The sequence below is a fragment of the Bidens hawaiensis genome, unplaced genomic scaffold (assembly GCF_021521415.1).
Source record: "Bidens hawaiensis isolate Kalapana, Puna unplaced genomic scaffold, B.hawaiensis_p1.1 tig00015775_1, whole genome shotgun sequence".
Lineage (NCBI taxonomy): Eukaryota > Viridiplantae > Streptophyta > Magnoliopsida > Asterales > Asteraceae > Bidens > Bidens hawaiensis.
In genome coordinates, this window is record NW_027492409.1 from 449,379 (window position 1) to 465,725 (window position 16,347).

General features: G+C 35.8%; 1 protein-coding gene, 1 long non-coding RNA gene and 1 pseudogene across 2 annotated transcripts; 2 read left to right on the forward strand and 1 right to left on the reverse strand.

Moving 5' to 3' along the window:
- Positions 1-417: 417 nt before the first annotated feature.
- LOC143549771 (uncharacterized) lies at positions 418-3,756 on the reverse strand. Its single transcript, XR_013138195.1, has 2 exons — positions 2,864-3,756; positions 418-1,051 (listed from the first exon to the last, which is right to left on the reverse strand). It is a non-coding gene; the product is annotated as an uncharacterized LOC143549771 (long non-coding RNA).
- A 6,678-nt stretch (positions 3,757-10,434) lies between these two features.
- LOC143549772 (protein ARABIDILLO 1 pseudogene) lies at positions 10,435-12,294 on the forward strand (annotated as a pseudogene).
- A 2,094-nt stretch (positions 12,295-14,388) lies between these two features.
- LOC143549773 (protein ARABIDILLO 2-like) lies at positions 14,389-15,214 on the forward strand. Its single transcript, XM_077040587.1, has 2 exons — positions 14,389-14,751; positions 14,837-15,214. The coding sequence occupies exons 1-2, from the start codon at positions 14,452-14,454 to the stop codon at positions 15,011-15,013; spliced, it is 477 nt and encodes a 158-aa protein (XP_076896702.1). The 5' UTR covers positions 14,389-14,451; the 3' UTR covers positions 15,014-15,214.
- The last annotated feature ends 1,133 nt before the right edge of the window (positions 15,215-16,347 follow it).

The window sequence follows — 16,347 nt, forward strand, 5'->3', positions numbered from 1 at the left end:
AATTTTTAAGTAAGCAATTTTGTTTAATATTAAACATAATATAAGTTATATAATCCTCTATGTGGTGGTCAAATTTTACGACCGGTTTCCAATGTAAACCGTAAACAAAATAATTCATCACGGTTTGAACTTTTTAACAACCAAGTGAAACCCATGAACTCATCCCATAAAATGTGTTTCAAAACATGGACCAACAAGTGTAATTGGTCTGGTTTAGCATTGTACCAGGTGCATGCTCCTCATTGAAGCGAAAAGAAAACCAAAATCTATGTATTGTTTTAATAGAGAATGCAAACCTTATTATTTCTCCCCGATGGAAAAGAACTACTGCTACTCGGCAATGATGGTGCGCCCGTCAACACAACATACGGGTCGGTGATGTTGCTAGTCCCGTATAGCCGACGTTTTTTCTTCCCCCCCCCGCAATTGTTGACCATAATTCCATATCAAATTCTGGGTGTAAGCTATTGTCTTCTCCATACTTCTTTACAACCAGTTTCTTATATGATTCCTACAATGAGAACTTTAGCAATTAGTACATTCGCATTATAAAAATCAAGCACTTAAAACATACATTTACAGTGTAATAAGACTTACATAAGCTTCACCGGCCCTTGGGTCAACCCAATCCACATTTTTTTCTTGAATAATATCTTCCACGTCATTAGCTTCTTCCAAATCCACATCTACTAACTCGCTACAAACCGGTAACTTATCCAGAGGTCTTGACCCTTTCTTTGCATGTTTTTGTAACCAAAATTCACCAAACTTAGCACGTCGCTTCAATGTGTTGTCCTACGAAGTATGTTTTTATAAGTTAGTAAGAAAATAGTATTGGTGATGTATTAAATAAGCGTGTGTGTGTGCGTATTTCAAATTATAACATGTTAAACCAAACTGTTAGTAACAGTTTGATTTCTGTTTTTTATGTTTAAAAACTGTTACTAATAGACCATGAACATACCTAGTATTAAAGATTTATAATTAACATTTCTTACCATCTCTTTTCTAACCGTAACAAAGCTCTTTGAGCCAACAGTATGTCTACCACCTGTTACGTTCTCTCTATTTTTGCTGTTTTGAGAAGACTTGTCTTGCCATGAGCTGGTATTCCAAACCTTAATTAGTTCTTCCCAAGAATCTTGGCTAATCCAATGTGGCTTAAACGGAATAGTGACACCCCAATCTTTCCCAACTTTTATACCCTTCTGAAGCGTGCGGGTCTTGGCAAATTTCCGAGCCTTACTCAACAAATTAGGAAACTTTCCCTTAATGCACCTCTCCCAACAAGAGTGAACTGAGTCTTTTTCCTCAGCTTCCCACTGATAGTATTTCTAAAAAGAGAGAAACATTAATCAATAATGTTTATATCTTTATAACGTTATATGTATTGTTATAATATAAATAATAAAATACGCATCATTATAATATGTACAAATGTGTCATAGGCATACCTGAAAACGCTCAAACATGCGTTCGCGATGAAAGATAGGAACATCTTTCCATCCTTGCCATCCGCCCGACCACATCAACTTTAAAACGCAACCAATAATTCGGGAAACCGGATTTTGAATATTAAATCTAGAAAATGGAAACAATTCACCACAATCAACAACAATAATACTTTTGTAGCCACCTGAAAGAGAATATTAATATATATATACACACACATGTCTCACACTTACTCGTCATTTTCAACCCAAATCCAAATGCAATTTTCAGGTGCACGTATCGGAGGTGGAACAACTGGTCCCGGCCTATTGCAACTGGCTCATCCTCATAATCACTAGGTTCATGGAGAGGCTCTGTACTACCATGACTGTTAACTTGCTCGCTGCTTCGACCATCATCTCCTGTTGAATTGCGTGCCATAATTTCTAAAAAAACAAGTCTATTACAATTAAAGAAACGTAAAACTAAATTATGAACTAGTTAAAGACCTTACTAAAATAATTCACCCCTTTAATACTTTTCTCAAATTAAATAATTAAAATAGAATTACTCATCAATTAAAACCTACTCATATTTGTATAAAAGCTTATAACTTTGAGTTGTTATCCAAACTGCCTCACCATTTCATTTTAAACTTACATTTATATTTAAGATTTATGACAACACTATATAAAAGTGTGAGAAACTAATAGTAAGTCTATTCTAATTTATGCTACTGGTGAAGTTCAAATATATTAAAATCATATGGCAATAACTATTTTTACACACAAAAGTAATTATTAACTGATTTATTAATACCCACAACAGCTATACTTTGGATTTTATGTTACAATAAGAATACAAATCAGATTTATATTATTCATAAATATATAATAAACTTAAGGTTATAGTGTTATTATCGTGACCGTTACCTCGCCTGCTACCTCGACCACCACCTCGACCTCTACCTCTACCACCTCCTGATACATTGTGTGTCACAATTCTTACAACAAAACAAAAGTATTAATACTCACAAGTACTCTTATGTATAGGATTAATAAATAACATAACTTAAAATTTTAAAATTAAAAAGCATACCTTTTTTCTTGGCGTTCTATAAACTCCCTATCGTCTCCATCACCAACATCATCATCATTGTCATCAAGGATATTCTTTGACACGTCTTGTATTGTCGTAGTGGTATCTGACGACCCAGCTAAATTAGTCTTCAGATCACCACCATACACACGACTACGAGTACTGGTTCCGACTCTACGCAATGCGACTCCAGGACCTCTTGCAGGTCGTATCATCACATACGGCCCATGACTCCAAACGGTAGGTTTATCATGTGCACCTCTATTGGGATCAGGCTCCTGAGACTCAATGTCACGATCATTACGTCTCCGTGCAACTTATTTGGCCTTTCCACCCCGAAGACCACTACCAGAACCACGAGCACCACCACTACCGGAATTATTTTTACTGCCATTCATTATGCATACAACCTACATACAAATATAATTAAACATGGTCAACTTCAAAAGATAAAAAAAATAGTTGCTTTCAAATTTAAAGTTGGGAGCGTATTTTGGATCTTTGACAAGAAAACTACTGTAACCTCATAAAAAGTGCCGAGTACTCAATTTGGATATGCTTCTGCTCATGAATATCATTTATCTAAGACATAATAATCAACTATCTTACTCAATTCAATACTAGTTACAACACACACACCATTAATTTCACCTAATTAACCATTACTTTCTTAAAAAACCAAACATTATCAATCAAACAACATATCATTCAAACTTTACAAATTTTCACATAAAAATCAAGTCTTTTTACATCGACCACTCCAAATAATTATATCTTAACTTCAAAAGATTAAAAAAAATGGTTGCTTTCAAATTTAAAGTTAAAATATTGGGTATCACTTATCTAAAACTTAAAAATCAATTATCTATAATCAATTTAATAATACTGGCTACAACAAATACACCTAGTAATAAAAAACCAAACTTTATCAATAACCAATGGCATAACCATGAAACGATTTAGTATAGCTAATATCTCTATGGAACATTATTGAGCATAACCATGAAACGATATATTCTATTAAACATAATAACAACTAAAAATAATTCCAATTCTACACAAAAGCATGAAGATGAAGTCGGCAATTGTTCCAAACGCAAATGATTCTTCCACTTTAGAATAAACATATATTAAAAAAATACACAATTAAATGATAAAAAGAAAAATGAGTTGAATTACCTTTAAATGGAGAGTCCGATTAGGGTCCAATAAGTCCAATCGAGGAAAAGAATCTGCTTAGTTCGACATGGCTAGGTTACAAATAAAAATTAGTAAACACCATTAACCGTAGTATTATACCTTATATATGCGATTTAAACAATAAACCACCTAATTTTCATCATCAAATTCTTCTGCGTCGTCATCATCATCTAAATCAGTGTCTTCAAACACGACTTGTTCATAATCATCATTTATAACTTCATGATCATCATCACTAATATCCTCAAACTTCTTCTATTGTATTCCGTTGTACATGATTAATAGGGAGGAAATCATCATTTGATGTAAATACTAACCGTTCATTATCTTGAAAGAAATGCTCTTCGTCTTCATCATCCTCATCACCTACTTCGCTAGCATCTTCGGCTAGTGCATAAACCCCCCTGGCGTCGTCTTCACAACAGCCCACCAGTCTTTTAATCCATTTTCCTTTGAAGGATATGGTGTATAATACACTTGTTGTGCTTGTGATGCTAGGATAAATGGATCGCCAACACATCCTACTGCTTTGGGTTTAACATCAATCATATTAGTCTTTGGGTCCACCCTTACACCCTTCACGGGATCAAACCATGTACATTTGAATAAAACAACACAACTTCCTAGCTTACTGTGGTACTCCACCTCTAGGATTTCATCTAACAACCCATAGTAGTAGCTTTCATTTTCGTCATAAGAAGCCCCTTTCACGCACACACCAGAATTTTGGGTAACCCGCCCATTATAAGATGTTTGTGTGTGAAACTTGTAACCATTAACCAAGTAGCCCTTGTGTGATTGAACATAAGTGAGAGACCCTTGGCTATATCTCTCAAATTTTCTTTTCACGGGCAATTCATAACCTACATTCATATAAAAATGTATTAACGAGTTGGGTTTTGGTTTCTTTTTGGTCGATTCCTGGCTCGTTTTGTCTGATTTTTCAGTTTCATTTTTTTCGATTTGAATTCTTTTAATTTCGTTTTAATTGATTTTTTCGATTTCGATTGATGTGGTTCGTTTTGACTTTTTGTTTCATTTTTGTCGATTCTCGGTGAGTTTTTTTTTATTATTTTTATGGAACGGGGACATCGTAGAAACATTTTAGTGTTTTTCCTTTTTTATGATTTATATTTTAAGTTATAATTTTTTTATTATTATTTTTGAATATTTTTTAGAGGGTTGATCTTAATAGAAAACCCCTAAAAAATTCAAAAAAAAAAAATAAAAAAAATCATAACTTAAAATATAAATAAAAAAACAAAAAAACTAAAATGTTTCCGCTGTTATTCTCATTTAAAAAAATTAAAAAAAAACTCAAAACCCAGTCTGACCTTAACCTATTCCAACCCAAACCAAAACAACCTTTTTTTAATTGGCCTGTTCTGACCCAAACTCATTCTGACCTAAACTCGTTTTGACTCATTGTTCGTTTCAACTCATGACTCGTTAGACTCAACCCAACCCAACCCAACCCAACCCAACCCATTTGTCACCTCTAGTGATATACATATTTTGAATTTTCCAGTCCTATGTGTTTAATATGGTATCTGAAGATCTTATTTGAAGATAAGCCAAATTCAAAACAAGTTTGCCAAAAGCTTTGTTTACAAAGCTCTATATTATTTTGCTACAAACTTGCTATGGATTTTGGAATATTAGTTTTAAAATATTTTTTTCGCTACTCATTTTGCTACGGATTTTGCTACGAATTTCTAAAATTATATTTATGATACGTTTTTACTTTTTTAAGTTATCGTGATCGAGCAAAATTGTCGTCAAGTTGCAAAACCTGGAGATCACTTGGATCTTCGTCGGGTTTATGGCAATCATTAGATCTCCGTGCTCACAAAATCCAGCGGGGCCTAATGAATTTGCTGTCTTCAAGGTGCTCAAGTCTAAAGAAACTTAGGATTAATGGATGCTATACTATGGATTCACTAAGTAATCTTAGAGCCAAAGCTTTGAGAGATTTAAGAGTTGGTTATTATCGGATGATGACCGATTCAAATCTTGCACACATTGTGGCCCATCACACCCTTCTAGAAAGCATCGAACTTGGGCCTACTCCATGTGATAACATAACAAGCGAGGGTATCGTCGATATAGCCTTAGGCTGCCCAAAGCTAAAGAAACTTAGGCTTTTGGGGGTAAGCCATATAAATACTGCGGCCATAACTGCTTTGGCTACTCATTGCCCGATTATTCAAGAAATTGGGTTTATCAATTGTCCAAGTATCGATGGAGTGGCGGCGTTAGGAAATGTCGTGTCGCTTCATTTTCTTTCGGTTGCGGGGGCCACACGCTTAGACTGGGATTTGGCTAGTAAATCTTGGTGCAAGCTTCCTCATTTAGAAGGCTTAGATGTTTCTAGAACCGATGTGGCTCCAGGGGCTGTTATGAGGTTGATTATGTCGTTACAAAGGTTGAAACTTTTGTGTGCATATGAATGTCCTTCATTAGAGCTTGTTGCTGATCTTCATACCAAGGCTAAATGTCTCGGTATAACGATGCTAGGCTACTTTAACGACACTTTGAAAGAACTATCTCGTATATTTCCCGGCACTTTGTCTGAATGGAGAAACCAGTCGGGGAAGAAAGACGGGATTTTAGATGAGTTTTTGACTTGGATTGAATGGATTCTCTCATATGTGTTTTTGGGTATAGCCGGGATTAGGCCACCAGGGTTCGAGGCTTTTTGGGTCAATCAAGGGATAGATCTCCTGCTCAATTTGTTGCAGAGTTCTCAAGAAGATGTTCAAGAATATGCAGCCAGAGGGCTTGGAGGTTTCACGGTGATGGTTAATAATGTAAGGATGGTTGACGCGGTAATTGTTGAAGCCATCATGAAAGGTGGCGGTGCTGAGCTTCTTGTAGGTCTCGCAACATCTTTGACCGAACAGATCCAATACGAAGCAACAAAGGTTGAATCTTTTGTGTTTTCTTGGTTTAATATATATCACAAACTAAGGGTATTTCTTATGGCAACTTAATAATATAATTGTTTATTACAGACAATGTCAAATCTTTTGGTGGATCCGGCTTTCGCAATGTCGGTTGTGGGGCGTGGTGGAATCAGCATTCTTGCAAGATTAACAAAATCTATGCACCTGTGGGTGGCTAAAGAGGCTGCTGGAGGGCTGCGGAATCTTTCTGTCTATGATGAGTATAAGGTTTTTGGTTTTATTATTTGTTTGTCAAATTTAAAAACTTGACTCGGTTAAAATCTTTACTAATACGAGTAATCTTGATTAAGGGAGCTATTTCTGAGTCTGGTGCCATTAAAAGTTTAGTTGGCTTAATCTTGAACTGGCGTGATTCCTACAGTAGTGGAACTCTGGTACGTGTCCTGAATTTGTGTCGTGTGTTACAAACGAGGAAATTGTATATTACAAAATATTTTGCTTTTTAGGAACTGGTGACGGGCGCACTTGCCACTTTGGCAACCGATCAAAAGTGTGGCATAGAAATTGCTGCAGTCGGTGGTATAAATGCATTAGATACGATCGCTCGCTATTGCAAGCACTGGAACACGCGTAAAGAGGTAATATCAGAATATATAATATTAAGTCTGCTGGTAAAAGAACAAGTTAATTAATGTCTAAAGTGAATTAAGTAACAAAACATGATATCTTATTTTGGTATAGGCAAATCGAGAACACGTTGCGTTAGCTGGCGGTGTTGAATCCTTGGTATGATATTTTATCCATTGATCACTTTGACTCCTGGTACCTTTTGTTTATTGAACATTTTGGTTGTATTAAAGACATATGCAAAATCCTACACTTCATTCGTTTAAATTTGACAGAAATCGGTTGTATCACTATTAGTATGATTTATTGTTTCATTACAGGTTGCTCTTGCGAAAACGTGTATACATAATGATCCAATTCTTCAAGTGAGAGTGGTTGGTGCTCTATGTGACCTGTCGGCCGCTTCAGAAGCCAATAGGTATATGCAAGTATTAACCCTTCACATTTCTATATAAAACTTACAATGTCAACTTCTGATGTAGCTAAAAAATGATTTAAAAACTATATACAATGTTTAGATTTGTATATGATCTCACAATTGCAGAAAAATCTATTAAATTATAATTTGTTTCGTTTCTACTAGTATTGCAATTGGACGACAGGGGGGCATCACCGCGCTCGTTAGGATGGCAATGATATCTCAAAGAGAAGTGAGTCGCGGTTTCTCTTTTTAGATTCTGTAAAGGCTTATGTTTTTTTACTTTTACTCTTTAAGAAACTCACTTCTTGTTTAAGTTTGAAATGAAAAATAATTTGTCATTTTATAAATATAAACATTTAAATATTGCTATAAAATATTAGGACGTCCAATCGATGGCTGCTGGGGCTCTTTGGAGTCTAGCATTCAACCCAGGAAACGCTATGCGAATAGTGAACGAATATCTGGGCACTGGGTTCTTGCTTCATATTTGTTTCTCAGGGTGCAAAAGGGCTCGTTTCACGGCGGCTTTAGCTTTTGCATACATGTTTGATGGCAGGTAAAAATTTGATGTTATATATTCTTGAGGATATTTTATTTTTTATTTTTTTGTCAAATTTCTATATTGTTTGTTTCGTCTTGTACACAGACTGGAAGAATATTCTCGGGTAGCAGAAGGCGGTTTAAGGACTACTGAATTTATAAAAACTAGAATGATACCAATCTTGGAGGACATTGAACTAGTTCTGAAGAACCATTTTGACCTACATGTATTTACCGGTGTCTCTTTATCAACGACTGCTGCTCAGTTGGCACAAGTAGCGGAATCCGCTCGCATTGTTGAAGTAGGTCAACTGCAATGCAAGCAAGCCCAAATTGAACGGTTTGTATCGATGTTGCGTCACAAGTCTCCGGTGCTGAAATCGTGGGCTGCGTTTGCTCTTTTTCAGGTCAAACTCAACATTCCTCTTATTGTAAGAAAACTAAATTTTAGCAGATTCTGATTATAAATAAAATTACAGTTTACTGTTCCGGGTGGGCGGTATGCACACAACCATGTGAACCTGTTGGAAGAGTTGGGTGCATCGCGTGTTCTTAGGTCACCGCTGCTGCAACTGCTGGTCCACTAGAAGCGAGGGTATTGGCAAAAAATGTGCTCAGGAACATGGAGCACCATCAAACGTCTTCAGCATAAATTTGTGCTCATGAATGTCAACAGTAGTGATACTCATTTGTTTTTAGATATATCCTTGTTTTGAGTGTTGTTTGTAATTGAAATTTTTTTCAAAACTGCTTAGTGTTCAAGATCATAGTTGCATGGGTTTTAGTCTTGTGAAGTTGTAATGTTTTGGGTTTGATTTAGACTACATGTTAAGCTTTGAATTTCTTGTGGTACGCATAAACAAACATAACTAGTTGATGGAGGCCGTATAGTGCAATAGTGACATTATTGATGTGGTTAAGTATGTAGAGAGAAGTATAAGAAGTTATTGAAAAATAATTTGTATATCCCTCACTTTTGTTTTGGCCTAGTGTGGAGCCCATTTTGTGTATTTAATCATGTATTATTTCAGAGACATAAACGTATTTGTAATAATTTACTTATTTGTATGTTTGGACTCGAGGTCATATGTTCAAAGCCCATTGGGCTGTATTAATGGAAACCTAGTATGGCATGTTCTCACCTATATAAGGTGAGACATGCACATATTAGAGACAACCTTTTGCAAAACAACTATCTTATCCATCCAACTATCTCTACTCACTCTACTCTCTTTCTACTTGGTCAAGTAAATATAATTGGTCAAGTAAATAATTAAAGCGGACGTGAATTCCGGATCCGTGACAAGAGCTTCGACATACGTTTAACTAGAAAACTTCTAGAATGTTAGGGTTTTGTGTTCAACTATAAATAGATCGAAAACTTGTTTTCTAGTTGAGTGTGTGTGTTTGTATGGTGTAAATCATCCACCCAAGGGGAGCTCACCTTGGGTAGGTCGGTTATTGTTTAATGTTATTAACCTTTTAACCAACAACGAGATCGTTCACTTATATTCTATCTATATATTATCTTTTGTTCGGTCGTTTGATTTACCGCACACGTCTCGACACTTTGTATCAAGAGCAAAACCGTTTGAGTTATCGTTTTGAAACCTACAGGGTGTAACCGATTGAAACCCACGGTTAGGAACCAGCCGGTTTGGACTTTCAAGCAAGAACCTTTTAGGCTTTTGTTTCTCATTTCAATAAACAAAACCAGATATGAATAAGATCCATTCCAAAAATATATACATTACAAATTTATAATCCATTAAAAAACAAATATACAAATCATTTTCAATATTAAAAAAGAACAAAGTTGGAAAACAAAACGAATGTTTTGTTATGATTGAAAGTACAAAAGCCCATGTTGGATCCTTTTATGTTTTTGCTTCTCATTCTCATCTGACAATATTAAATAACCTAGATTCTCTCCTACCCTACCTCACACTTTCATTTTCATTCTCTCTCTCTCTACACCGTTTCCACCTCTTTCATTCTCACCGCTCTTTCTCTCTCTAAACTACACCATTTTCAGCTTCTTGAACTCGATTCGATCTTCTAAAGGCTTTTTATTTCTTTATCGGTAATCGGTGCTGCAAATTTATAGGTTTTGATCGAAAACCCTCATCAGGTTTTACACCATTTTCAGCTTCTTGAACTCAATCCGATCTTTTAAAGTTTTTGATTCTTGATTGGTGCTGTAAGTTATAGGTTTTGATCAATAACCCTCATCAGGTTTCACACCATAATCAGCTTCTTGAACTCAGTCTGATCTTCTAAAGATTTTGATTCTCAATCGGTGTTGCAAATTATAAGTTTTGATTGAAAACCCTAATCAGGTTTGCGATGTGTCGTAAGATCTGATATCTGCTTGATGAACACGCTTACGGTGTTGTGTACCTGCGTTAGTTCAGTTCAATCATATGGCATTATTTTATGCATAATTTGGTGCCATTGTATGTTGCGAATTGTTGACGATTTTGAGGTTCAATTTTGGGTGTTTTTTGTAAACTGGTTCAAGGGTTTTGTTGTTGAAATCTTAGTGTATATTTCCGTGTAAAATCTTTGTTTTAAGATGAATCGTAGGGTCAGAAAAAGACCCCAAAAGTTGAATTTATCAGATCAACCCGAAACGGAGGGTGCAGAATGTTTAAAAGTGAATGAAGATGGACTTGTTAACTGGAATAGATTGCCAGATGATATTATAATTAAGGTTTTTGCTAGCTTGAGTTATCGAGATCGAGCCAATTTGTCATCAACATGCAAAAGCTGGAGATGTCTTGGATCATCACGAGGTCTATGGAAATCATTAGATCTCCGTTGGAGCAAAGTGCAGCCTCAAGGTGCTCGTTGCTCACATATCCAAGAACTCCGGTTTAAGGGGTCGGTTGATACCTATCTCCTAAGTAACCTTGAGGCAGAAAACTTGAGAGAATTAAGTGGTGAAAACTGTCAAGTAATAACCGATTTAACTCTTGCCATAGTCGTGGACCGTCACAAGCTTCTTGAAAGCATCCAACTCGGTTCTGACTTTTGTGAAAGGATTACAGGCGATGGAATAGCTATAATAGCTGATCGCTGCCATAAGCTAAAAAGGCTTAGGCTTTCTGGGGTCTCCAATGTCACTACCGAGGCCATAACTGCATTAGCTGATCAGTGTAAGGACCTTCAAGAAATTGTGTTTGTTGATTGTGAAAATATCGATGAAGTGGCGTTAGGAAAGGTTGCATCACTTCGTTTTCTGTCGGTTGCGGGGACTACAAACATAAACTGGGATTCGGCGTGTGAATCTTGGTGCAATCTTCGGTATTTAGAAGGTTTAGATGTTTTAAAAGAACTGATGTGGCTTCGGAGGCTGCTACGAAGTTAATTTCTTCATTAAAAAGTTTGAAACTTTTGTGTGCGTTTCTTTGCCCGTCATTGGAGGAAGCCACCGCTCTTCATACCAAGGCTGATCGTCTTGGTATAACGATGCTCGGTTTCTTTAACAACAAGCTTATAGAACTATCGAATTTGAGAAATAGGTCAAAGGAAGACGAGATTTTGGGTGAGTTTATGACTTGGGCTGAATGGATTCTTTCACTTGCACTTTTACGGTTAGCTGAGGTTAACTCAGCCAGGCTCGATGAGTTGGTGGTACTTTTAATCAATCTATTGCAGAGTTCTCAAGAAGATGTTCAAGAATGGGCAGCTATCGGGCTTGCAAATGTTGATGTGGCGCGCGCTGGTGCTGTCATGTATGGTCGCGTAGTTGAGCTTCTTTTACGACTTGCAACGTCTTGGAAAGAAGGGATTCAATGCGCAGCAATAAAGGTTGAATATTTTGTGCTTTCTTGATTTAGTAATAAAAAAAAAAGAGTATTTATGGAATTATGGCAATCTAATCAAATAATTGTTTCTTGTAGGCACTCGCGAACCTTTCATTAAATCCAGATTTTGCAAACTCGGTGGCAGAAAATGGCGGCATCATGATTATTGCAAGCTTAGCCAGATCCATGAATAGTTGGGTGACTGAAGAGGCAGCTTTTGGCCTTCAGAATCTTGCTATCTGGGATAAGCATAAGGTTTCTCAAATTTTTTTTTCTTTAATTTGTTCTCAATTTTCAAAGCTTTTGATTTCAATTTTATATTTACTAATACAAATAATCTTGATTAAGGGGGCTATTGCTGAATCTGGTGCCATAAAAACTTTAGTCGACTTAATCTTCAAATGGCCTAGAGGCGGTGATGTACTTATGGTACGCGTCTTGATTTTATGTCACGTGTTACAAATGAGGAAATTGTTTATAATGACTTATTCACATCCAGATCATGAATGTTTGGAATCCATATTATGCAAGGAGACATTGCTTTTGCTAATTCGAAATGAAGGGTGATATAAAGTAGGTCTTCATCTTCAGGCATCATATTCATAGTTAGCGCATTCATGCTAGTTAGCAGTTCCGGCTCCATATCAAGGATATCGTCACTAGCATCAATATCGTCACTAGCATCAATATCGTCAAAACCTTGAAACTTTTTATCCAGGAACTTGTTCAGAAATACCGTAATGAAAGGAAGATAGGAGTTTTTCGCCAAAAGTTTTTTTTTTTTTTTTTTTTTTTGCTTTTTAGGAACTAGCCGCGGGTGCACTTGCTCTTATGGCAAGCGATGATAAGTGTGCCATTGAAGTTGCAGCAGTGGGTGGCATCAAGGCTTTAGTTATGCTTGCTCGTGTTAGCAAGGATGAACGTGTACAAGTACAGGTAATGATATGATATTTTACCTGATTTGGGCGATATTAATTAATATGTTATGTTATATCTTATTTTGTGGTTATTATGGTAAAGGCGGCTGCAGCATTGGCTAATTTAACGGCTTATGGCGATAGAAACACTTTAAATGCTGCAGTGGGACAAGAAGATGGAGCTATTGATGCACTCGTTCTACTTATTCGTTCTGAAAATGTAGCTGTCTGGTTGGTTTTAAATTATTGCACTTATCGAGTTTTGATTATTGAATATTAATTGTATAAACTTTTTAATCTGTTTCTCCACAGCCACAAAGCGCTTTCAGCATTGTCGAATTTATTAATTGATGACAGAAACCTAGAGCGGATTGTATTGGTTGAGGGTGTTGAAGCCTTGGTATGGTGTTTCATCTTTGTTTATTGCACATTACGGTTGTAATTTGCATTGAACATTATATGCAAAATCCTACATTCATTTAGTCTTTTCGATTAACATGCTTATTATAAACATCATTATTATTACAGGTTTCTCTTGCACGAAGGTGTGCAACGTCCGCCAATCCATATCTTCAAAAGAGAGTGGCTAGAACTCTATGGACCTTATCGGCTTCAGAAGCTAACAGGTACATGCAAACTTATGACCGAACTATTACTTTCAGTTAAAGCATCAATCCTTTTTCCCCTTTGAAACTATAACATAACTCTCTATTAAACAATATGCAACTTTCTGTATGATCTTTAGATTTATATTTCAGTTACAGAAAATCTATTAAACCATATTTTGTTTTATTTCTACTAGCATTACAATTGGACGAGAGGGGGGCGTTACAGCACTCATAAGACTTGCACGATCTACGACAGAAGTAAGTGGCTGTTACTGTTTTTGGTATCAATGAACGTTTTCGATGTTTATATCGTTATTTTTTGAAATTCTGTTACACTTTAGCTTTCGATGTTTTACGAAGTGTTTTTTTTAGCAATAAGGAGGGGTTCAATTCATCAGCTTAATTATAAATTAATAAAATATTGCTATAAAATATCAGGATGTCGAAGAGTCTGCAGCTGGGGCCCTTTTGCGTCTAACATTCAACCCGAGAAACGCTCTGCGAATAGTGGAAGATGGGAGCGTTATGGACTTGTATAAACTTAAATCATGCGAGTCTGAGAAGGCTCGTTTCATGATTACTTTAGTGTGTGCATACATTTGTGATGGCAGGTAAATCTTTAAGTAATTAATTATCTTGAATTGATATATATATAGGGGAAGACTAACATACAAATGAAATTAACGTGCTAAATGTGAGAATGAAGTAGAGTAATTATATATACAAGTACAGTAATTATGTAATTACTCTATAATGTAATTACATAATTACTCTACTTGATTCTCACGTTTAGCAAGTTAACTTCATTTGTATTTAATCCAAACCATATATATTTTTTGTTAATTTTAATTTGTTCTCAAATATTCTATATTGCTTTGTTATCTTGTACATAGAATGGATGAATATGCTCGGGTAGCAGAAGGTGCTCCAAACAGTTCTGACTTAGAAATGGCAAAGATAGCAGCCTCGAGTTACATCTCACCAATTTTCATGTGGACCTTTGTTCACCGACGAGCGTTTTCTGGTATCTCTTTATCCACAGCTTCTGCACAGGTGGCACAAATAGCAAAATCTGCCCATATTCCTGAAGCGTGTGATTTGCGATGCACCCAAGCTGAAATTGAACGGATTCTGTCCATGTTCCGTAATACGCATCCGGCACTCAAATTTTGTGCTGCTTTCGCTCTTTTTCAGGTCCAACTCGAGTTTACTCTCTTTTAATAACAAAAATAGATTTTTTTTTTATTTTTTTTACATATTTTAGTTATAAATTTTACAGTTTACTGTTCCGGGTGGGCGATATGCACGCGAACATGTGAACCTGTTGCGAGACTTGGGTGCACTACGTGTTCTTAGGCGTGCCGCCGCTGCAGCTGCGGGTCGACTGGAAGCAAAGATATTTGCAAGGCTAGTGCTCAGGAACCTGGAACACAAACACACAGAGTCTTCAGCATAGATCAAACTTAAAAAGTAATAAAGGCAATCTTAATTGAATGTCAACAGTTAATACAGTTTTTATGTTCTGAATGCTTCTTTCATAGTCTGTTTGTTTTGAGTTTTCTTAATGAATGATTAATAATTGATGTGTACTTTATATCAATGTATCGTTTTAACGTTGGTTACTTTCAAATTTAACAACAAATTTTCATAATTTAGTAAAAAATTCAAAATTTGAAGGTCTTTAATGTTATTTTCCTTTTATTCTAAATTTAGAGAGACCATCAATGTTTGTATAAACATTCATGTGGATACATAGTTATTGTATTCAACAAGAAAACAAGAGATATCGAATGAGAAGACAACCAACTTTCGTGTTAACATGCAACGACATACTAATTACAGTGATGACATATCCTTACACGACTAGCATTTGCTTAGAAATTTCTAAAGCTTTCTCTCGACCCAACACTTTCTCTACTATTGGCAATGAAGAACATGAACACGGAAACTAATCTCAACCAATATCGACTCTTTTATGCTTTTTTATAACTCTAGACACACTAATTACAAAACCTTAACCATCTATTTATATTGTGTACCTTCCTAAACATACTTAAACTCAAACTCGTACTTTCTAGACTTTCAAACTAATAAAATAAACTTGCAAACATACAAATAAATAAACTAATAAAGAGATAATTCTAAACATCCTAACTAAAACACTTTCTCGATAAATTGTTTCAAGATTAACTTTCAACAAGCTACTATACACATAAGCATAAATCTCCTACAATCGTTAACCTAAAAAGTTAAAGCGAACCAGCTGTAGTCCAGAAAGTCGATTAGCTTTGTCTCTCCCGAACAGCAGCTCAACCAGTGCAAGAGAGTATTCCATGGTGGTTCCCATGCCTTGACCAGTGACAACTATTTTTCCATCCAACTGGAGTCATGAACCAACCGCAATCGTGTAGGAAAATAGCTATCGTCTCCATTAAGACGTTATGCTTATATTTTTAGGCATCGAACATTGGCTGCAACATTGAGAACGGAACAAGAATTTGGTGAAAAGATGTGTTATAAATTTGTGTTTTGACAACGAAGAAATGAGAAATATTGATGCTCAAAAGGCGGCATTGGTGGATGCTGCAATAAAATGTGATACGAACATTGAAAATCTAAAGAAATGCGGCGTTATTTTTTTCGAGTTTAATTTCAGGAGAAAAATTAATTGCACAAACTGAAGATGTTATTCAAGCTTCATCACTGCAAAGGGTCAAATAACTGAGTTTTCTTATTATTCTTAGACATGCACTCCAAAGCTTATTGTGAAAGCTTCTTCCTCACATACTG